The sequence below is a fragment of the Papilio polytes genome, unplaced genomic scaffold (genome assembly GCF_000836215.1).
Source record: "Papilio polytes unplaced genomic scaffold, Ppol_1.0 DF821422.1, whole genome shotgun sequence".
NCBI lineage: Eukaryota > Metazoa > Arthropoda > Insecta > Lepidoptera > Papilionidae > Papilio > Papilio polytes.
Window position 1 is genome coordinate 108,358 of NW_013527782.1, and position 8,967 is coordinate 117,324.

The following is an 8,967-nucleotide window of genomic DNA, read 5'->3' on the forward strand; positions in this document are numbered from 1 at the left end:
AATGAATGAATGCTGTATTTCTCATAATTTCAGTCTACTCTGTGCAACAGTCAATTAAAAATGTGGATAGTTCGTAATCTCTTTCGCGGAACGTTTCTTGTGACGTAGACCATCTTAATGTAGAGATATCAATTTTTAACATTATATATGTTTTAATATAATAAGAATACAGTATAAAATACTACAAATATTAGTAATAAAGAAGAGAAGTATACTGTGCCTTTTCATATATTTTTGTATTATTTAAAAATTAATACGATGTCGGCTGTTTACTAACACTCAAGTAAAACTAAAAATATGTAGGGAAATGTTAAGCATATAAGCTTCTAAAAAAATGCTCAATGTATCACAATAAATCAATTGGGTATACGAAACTCTTGCTGTTATCCACTTTGTTTTTTTCTTGAGGTTTTCTTTGATGGATGAACCTCGGGGGATGTTGTTCGCGTGTAAACAGCGCTGTAAGAAGCCTCGACGTCAGAGTTTACAATAAACTTTTTAAGTAAACTACGGGAACAGTATTATAATAGAAAATAAAGAGTTTATATTCCTCACGTCTTAGTAACATGCGAGAATTTAAATAACTCAGAGATATTCTTAATATAATGTACAGTTAACATTACGATGTGGTTGTCCCATACTGAGGTGATTCCGAGAAGTCTTTGAGAGGGACAAAACAAAACGATCCATGTGTAAATTCAAGTCGACGGTGCTTATTAATTACCCGTTAGTATTCGAAATATAAAGTTAGTTGAATATAATAAAGACACTTTTGTTCATTCTGTTCCGAATAATACGTTTGAGAATAGCTACTCTACGCGAACATTATCAGCTTATTAAGTTTGAAATGAAAAATTTCATAGCTATTTTTAAGTCGTGGAAATGAGGACATTGTAACAAATAATAGTCGTTAATAAGACAATGAGTGGTGCTCTCCCCCGCCTTCCCCCGTCTCCCTCCCGCCTCACCGCCTCCGTAACTTGAAGTGATTTCACAAATTGGTATTTTACGGTTTCGCTGGAGTCGAGGCGGCACAATGCTCAATTAATTAAACCGCGCAACGTTCATAATCTGATTACAGCTAAGTAGCTTGTACATTGTCGTACAGACCACCGAACGTGCAGACACTATCATTAATTCATTAAAGAAATAGTTTTAAAATAGAAGTGACATATGAAGTGTTCATTCGCTAATCCTGGTTACCTCTAACAGGTTCCTTATTTACAAAATAATCCCTATTCTCACGTTTTTCAAGATAATAAGAGTAGACAGAGATAAGAAACGTTTCATTGTATCCGGTCACCCGCATTGTTCGCGATTATATTCTTTGGACAATGAACTTTGCTATCGACCTATGAAATTGAATGTCCCCTCCCCTGTCCGCTCTCTCTGGCTGGTGTCAGGAGACAATAAACGCATTACACGGCCGAGAGCCTGTCAAAAGAGAAACACTAGCGCCCCCTCTGTCACGCCTTCTCAACTCTACGCTCTTTTTTCGTTTTTTCTCGTTACACTTTGTTTTTGAGTACTGCTTTTAGCTGACAACAAAGAAGTTAAACGGAAGCTCAACTTTTTCCTCGTCTCTATAACGTAATATAAAATTGTATTAATTTCTTTTATTAAATAATTTCAAAAGGCTATTGTTGGGACATTGAGCGAGTATTTTTAATATGGACTACATCATGAATCGCAATAAAATGAGGTCGCCAAAAACAATAGCTAGATGAAGTTTTTTTAACGCATGATTTAATATCTACAAATCAATTTGAAGGACCAGGACTATCAAAGTCACTGTTTTCGATTAAAGTCAATGTTGTACATCATAGTTAGAATGTAACATCACAGCAGCATCTAGCCCTGACAAGGGTTGACCTACATCGCACTCAGAGTGTCCGCACTCGCCGGCCCTTTGCACAAATTACGATAACATTAACAATAAAATGTATCTTCAAACATGGCTTATCCTTACTGAAACCCTCTTAATGGTTTCCAATTCCCTTTATCAGATGTATTGAACATTTTAAAATTAATAACTTCTATATTATTGTATTATTCGTATTAACATAAAAACCATTACTACAATAGACATAGAAAATAAACAAATTATCCTACGATTAACAATTTGTTTTAATTCAAAGACACACTTATATAAGTATTTTGCTTGTCTCTTATCATTTCTTCGCATTTTAGTTTGCAACTAGTTTAAGCACACTGCACAATACACACAGACTCATCTCACAGCGAAAATACATACACACAAATGGACGAGATTCCGTGTTAAATAGCATAGTGTCGTCCAAAAAAGGATCAGCGATACACTCCACGCCTTTTTGATCAAATTAGGATATATAAAAAAAGAGCATACGCACACTTATGACTAAACTATCGAACTGTTAATTACTCGATTTTTAGTCGTGATAAACAGTTTGGCTGCAAAACAATCGACAAACGCACATCAGTTGTGCGTTTAATCAATGGTGTGCGCCCGAATAAATAAACTTTTTCCGTCTCCCATTCAAATCATATTACTGAATAGACATTGATTAAAGCTAGGGTGTTTTAAAGTTTATAGATTTGTGGATTGTAATGTTTTAACATTCTTCTTTCTATATTAATATGAAAACAACTATGAAATCCTGGTCATACTCTATGCAATAAGTGAGCGTTTAATAAAGAGCGAGTATGGAATTAAATATATCATGCTAGTGTGTTTCGGTTCCAATATCGCGGGTCCGACGAGGGTCAGATATTATCCCCGGAATATCCGATAATATTGTTACACGATGTCGAGGTCACACGACATATAATAGTGTTTTGCTTGGAAACTAAATGATCAGCTCTGCACAGATTGAATCTCAAACAAAATACTCTCTTATACTTGCTACTGACGGTCAGTTCTAAATAACAGTTTTTACTGAAGAGTCGAACTGTTCAATTAAGACTGTCAGTTAGACCTGAGCGTATGTAATTCATGAAATTACTATTTCGTATATTTTTATCGGCATAAGATTCGGTTATCTATCAGTTGGCTTTTTCTTTTTAATTTAGCATATTAAAATTTTTATTTATTGTTAAGAGAAGATGTTGTAATAAAATAATTAAATAATGAAGCTCAACTTTATAAGATTTTAAAACGCTCTCGTAATAAAAGTTAGTAATTTCTTAGAGAACAGAAAATCTTAAACTGGCGAAGGAGATTTATGAAAACAAATTCTTTGAGATTAAATGTGCTGAGATTTATTATCTGCCGTCCTTCTACATTAAATAACTTCCTATAGCTATGGAAGTTCAGTTTAACGGGACAGTTCTTTCTTTCTGCTTAAATACTTCGGAATAATTTGCCTTTGTAGTATTTTCAGTCTTATATCAATGCTGCAGTGTTCAATATTGTAAGGCAGATGTATAACGCATTAGAATTGCTAACGATCCAAATAGTATGGAGCGTCGCTAACAGTTCCATTGTAGCTGATACATTGGCTAAGGTGCTTCAATTTATAGCACATTTGTGTTTGCGAAAAGTAGTAAATTGTGTCGCAGTCACGGTCGTATTTATTACTGCAGGTTGCAGGAGCGCTCCCTTGATACAGCCTACGTATAATAACCACTAATCAGGCGTCTAACACAAACATATGCGTGAAATTATTATTGACAGTACGAGTTTTGGTAACGCAATTTACCCCCGATAGAGGGCGCTGTAATAATACTAGGAACGAGCGCACAACTGTTATGCGATTGTCGATTGTTTCACAGCCAATTCAACTGTTTAGTTGCACAACTAAAAATGTGTGTGCGCACCACCATTTAAGGTCACAGAGATTCAAAGCAATACTTTGTCTAGTGTTGTTGTGCGATAGTTTAGTTTCCAGAGTGCTCACGCTGTTAGTCAACGTGTGACGACAATTAGAGCTAGGTCTATTGCATTTTTACATGTAAAACATGACAAAAGTACAAAGAGCCACATGTATCATGTTTGCAGCCACGTTGGTTTGTTTTTATGTCTACAATCGCATGTTTGATAATTACCATTTTCTAGATCTTATTACATCACTTTATGTTCTATAGACAAATCCACAGTTAAACATAACACATATTGCTTTAATTGACATTTCATATCTATGGAAAACGTAATAATGGTCTCGTAAACCTTGCAGTGACGAACTGATAATGGACAGTCTTAGTGACTGTTATTTGACTTGTAATTTCCCATGGTCATAATAATTTATATTGTATCTAATAAAATGATAACTAAAAGGAGTAGCAGGGTTTCAGATTGGAAAGTTATGTTCTATCACTACCCTAAAATGTACAATATTTATAAAGCAAATTACAGTAATACTAATATTGATGTGTGTTGATGTGTGTTTGATGCAAGTTAACTTCGTTGCATTAATCTAGCAAACAGGGAAGGCGGATTATCTTAACAATTCTTTAATGATACAATCCACTTTATTGCCTCATACGGTATAAAATGTCGCGGCGTTTCAAACGTTTGATCAGAAAATTTTAAGCAACTCGAAAACATGTACGGAAAATTGATAATCACAGCATTCATTGTAAGTGTGCTAAAAAGACGACATAATTAATTAGTTACTAAAATATTTCAGGACTAAATATTATTTTATAAATTATTTGATTATGAAATCTGTATTTCTCAGGTGCTGTCAGTAGCCTGGCACGTCCACGGTGCCGTCAACTGTACGGCGGCAGGCAGGTTTGCGGATCCCGCGGACTCTACCTGCAAGAACTACACCCTGTGTGTGCTGGTGACTGCTAACACCAGCTTTATCGGCTACAACTACGTCTGCCCCACTACCAGCCTCTTCAACCCCACCACTGCAAAGTGCACCACCACCTACTCGTGCAACGGCACCACTACCAATTCCACTACAAGCAACAGCACCAGCTCCTCCGTTTGTTCCGCCGACGGCTTCGTTGCGGATCCCAGTTCAACAAATTGCTCCTCCTACATCCAGTGTGTTCTTATCAACGGAACTTATCTCGAGACGACACTGACCTGCCCGACTGGGTCATTCTATAATCCTAACACTACTCTGTGTGAGGTGAACTATGTATGTGCTTTCACTTGCACGGCGGCGGGCAGGTTCGCCAATACCGCGGACACCACTTGTCAGACGTATTACCTGTGCGTCCTCACAAGTACTAGTACGTTTACACGGTATGAGTATACCTGTCCCACTACTTCCGTGTTCAGTCCCACCACCAGTGTGTGCACTACCACGTATACTTGTCCCACCGCCTCGGGATAGTCTACTGTTTTGATTTTGTTGCTTAAGACTTTGTGATTATTATGTTATGAATTTTGCAGAAAAAACATGGTTGATTTAGTTTATGTGGTGATAAGTATGCCCGGTAATTGCTTTGTGAAATCTCTAATTTGATTGTAATCTAAATTTCTTAATGTGTTTTTATTTTGTGATTTATTGTTTTTTTATTTATTAAAAAAATAATGTTACGAATAAAATAAATTCGATGTTTTTATTACTGTGTTATAATATTACCTTAGGGTTTTAAGTCAACACTGTATCCTTGGAAACGATATCTGATTTTATTCAATCCATTAATTCTTTTCTTTTTGGTGTCGCTGAATGAATCGGTGTGGGCCAGAGTCGAGTCAAAATCATCCCCATTGTTGTCTGAGGGAACAATGTCACCCCGCGATTGAAATTTCAAACGTCTACCAAAATATTTCTTCTACTTTTATGTAAGATTAAAATTTTTTACTTTATTTTCAACGCATTGTTCTATCTCAGCTGATGAATCTGAAGGGTTTTGCTTACATTTTGTTAAATGTTAACTGGTACTGGTAACATAACTTAGTAATAATAATCGGTAATAAGGATTAAACATTAATTTACGAATGATATATCTAACTATATCTGTACTTTCTAATAATACGCATACAATTTTATGTTGATCATTATCATTAGAACAAGAAAAAAATAACATTACATCAACTAAGAATTATTTAATTACCTAAAACTTATATAAAAATACGTCTTTTTGTATTATTCAGAAGAGACTATAAAGACGACAAGTACAGTCACCTTCAGAATCTACTGGTAACATTTGCTACAAATGAATGATTTTCATTTCTTTCGTGACATGAGTATATTCGTGGCAGGCGGCTGCGGGAGCAAGATCACTCTGCAATTGAAAACAAATATTAATAAATGCGGGCGCCGCGATCCGGTACGATCCGCTTCGAGCCGGTACGAGCCGGTGGCTTCGGGAAATTGGAAGAAGAATAAAACGCGTCGACTCCGATGCGGGGAAATTTGCTCGGTAAGATATTGAGGCGGGCGTTGCCAGATGTTCAAATATGAGGTTTATTACCCAACATAGCACTTTACTTCGTTTACTGTTATCTTTTTTCATTTATTTTTAGGTTATAATTTTGATCGATTTTACACTCGTTATAAGAGATGTAGTAGATACTGACCTACTACTAACCAAGCGATATTTGGCCTTCTAATGCCAACGGTCTGGTCGATATTTCTACACCTTTTTTACCATGCCTTAGGAGATGGTGAGAATGTTCGATAGGGTTATACGAGTACCACAAAATACATCGTATCTAGCATATTAAAACCGCATAAACATCGCACTCAATGTTTCCATCTCTCAGTCAAAGCGAGGCCTCCCACTGTTCTGTTTCTGTTAAAATAAGACAACTTTTTCCATTACATTTTGGAAAGTTTGTAAAAAGTTCTTTTGGACGTTTCGTATTCCATTTGTTTGCAGTTTTTAAATGATATAGCTGACAGGTTTACTCGACGTTTTTGATTAATTTTAGAGATAATAATTACAATTATTTAAACCTTTAAGCTTCAAGATACTTAGATACGTGATACATAAAAATTTTTGTTTTTCATATTTCTCGGATTTGAAACTTAAACTTGGGACAATATCTCGTGTAACTTATTTCCGTTGTTAAATTATAATCTTGAAGTTGTTTTCTTTAACTTCTTAGTTTAAAAAAAACTTCGTCTCTGGTGTGCCCTGCCAAGGCGATGGCATAATTTCGCGATAACATCTCCGTGAGGACGGGCTGCCGCGCTCGTAGCGAGAGAGGGGCCTTCGGGGGTTGCAGGGCGGAGGGGGGTGGCGGAATTTTTAATAGCACTTGTTTTGCTCCTAAGAGCAGATGCCGTCGCCGCTCTGTTTGAGAATTTTCATAACTTTCATTTCACTACAAATATAAAAGTGTAACGCCGATGTAAAGTGCCGTTGGATGTGCTTTTGTAACTATGTATTTCTTTAATAACTTGTTCATGTACATTTTCCATTAAACATATTTAAACAACACTAATAGTTATTAAAAATTACAATGCATTACAATTTTCAGTGCAACGAAAATCTATTAGACTAAGAAAGAAAACTGATTAAATAAAACAATTACATTAAAATTGATTTCCAAGTGGAAATCCAAAGTGAAAGTAATAGAAACAATAAGGTATTTAATTAGTTCTCGGAACTATCTGGTATTATTAATTTATGTTCCGCAGCTGGCTTTGGATAATCGCAGCCTTAATCTGCGGCAGTTACGTCGCTCGGATTGGTCGCTTAATCGATGTTAATCACAACCGTTAGATTGTAATAACACTAACATTTACTAACGTAAAGGAATAGTATGTTTTCACAATTAAAGAACATTACTTGACAGTGTTAATTTGAAGAGTCAAATTGTTCAATTAAAGCGGTGAGTGTAAAGGCAGAATTTGAATTGTGAGTTAAAATGAACAGTTCTCAGTTTCTTACGGGATTTTTATTACTATTAAAACTAAAACTAGGGTGTTATCTTATTAATGTATTATTTAAATATATACATTTACTCTACACCTTTTATTGATAATAATTTATCGAGTGCCAGTTCATATTTATTATTATTTGCTTTCTCACGGCGAGCGCTCGCTTTGTTGAACGTCGCTGAAATGAGGCAACTTGCTATGATTTTAAGTTGCAAGGAAAATAGAAAAATGCGTATCTTTTGTGTTTTCAATTTCATGCTATTTTTATAATACTGGACATTTCTTATTACTTCTTCAAGTTTCTTGATGGCAAGTAAATATTTTAGACCAAATAATGACTTTGACGATGCAGTTACTCGTTTCCAGAAATACTTATGTCTGTTATATTTGTCTTAATTTAAATGATTTTATAGTTATTTGTTTATTCATCTTTTCAATAGATTGTTGAGTATGAAAGCAACAATAACTTATAATTAACAAATTAGAAAAAGTTGAATCTACCATTAATATAGGTAAATGTCATCCGAAACATGGGAATGACATGTAGGTGGGTAACTGCAAGAGATAAGACGTGGTGACATTTATTAACGCCCTCTATCGGTAAAAGTAAGGTTTCTACATTTTATTAACAGTTGAAACATCTTAACAAAACTTGTTTTGAATCAATAACTGACGTAATAATTTAACAAGACAATTCTTGGTATCCAATTAATATGTAATTGATTTTGAGTCTATTTGGGAATTTTTCCGTAAAGACTAAAACGGTATCGAAGCATGTAGTAAAACGTATTCAGAGTGATTCGCGCTGCGTTAATTTAAAACGAAAAAGCTGCAGATTCTCATTAAGCGATCTCATAAAAGGCTCTAACGACCATATTTATTAGGCTATCGGAATTTCATTAAGTTCGACAAAAAAGATGGCGAACATTAAATTGAAAAAATATTTTCAACCAATATGCGAGGCATCCGAACGTCATTAGTTTGAGCATATATTTTGTAATAGAAATATACACTTTATTGACCTTGACAAAATAATTTACGCTACTAATACTATACGATTGAACGGATCTTAATGAAATTTGACAAGATGTAGAGTGTAGTCTGGAAGAAAACATAGGCTTACTTACTTTTGGTTCTTTTTTAATTTGACGCGGATGAAGTCGCGGGTAAAAGTTAGTGATTTAATAAATAAGGAAGC

General features: G+C 35.0%; 1 protein-coding gene across 1 annotated transcript; it reads left to right on the forward strand.

Moving 5' to 3' along the window:
* The first annotated feature begins 4,519 nt into the window (after window positions 1-4,519).
* Window positions 4,520-5,365, forward strand: LOC106108679 (probable endochitinase). The gene is made up of 2 exons (XM_013289939.1): window positions 4,520-4,553; window positions 4,656-5,365. Exons 1-2 carry the CDS (start codon window positions 4,521-4,523, stop codon window positions 5,265-5,267), a joined length of 645 nt encoding a protein of 214 aa, XP_013145393.1. The 5' UTR covers window position 4,520; the 3' UTR covers window positions 5,268-5,365.
* Window positions 5,366-8,967: the final 3,602 nt, after the last annotated feature.

Bases quoted from the DNA above. Each gene is read 5' to 3' on its own strand.
- LOC106108679 (XM_013289939.1), top strand. From the start codon at position 4,521: ATGTACGGAAAATTGATAATCACAGCATTCATT. The intron at 4,554-4,655 runs GTAAGTGTGCTA...TGTATTTCTCAG, and splicing joins TGATAATCACAGCATTCATT to GTGCTGTCAGTAGCCTGGCA.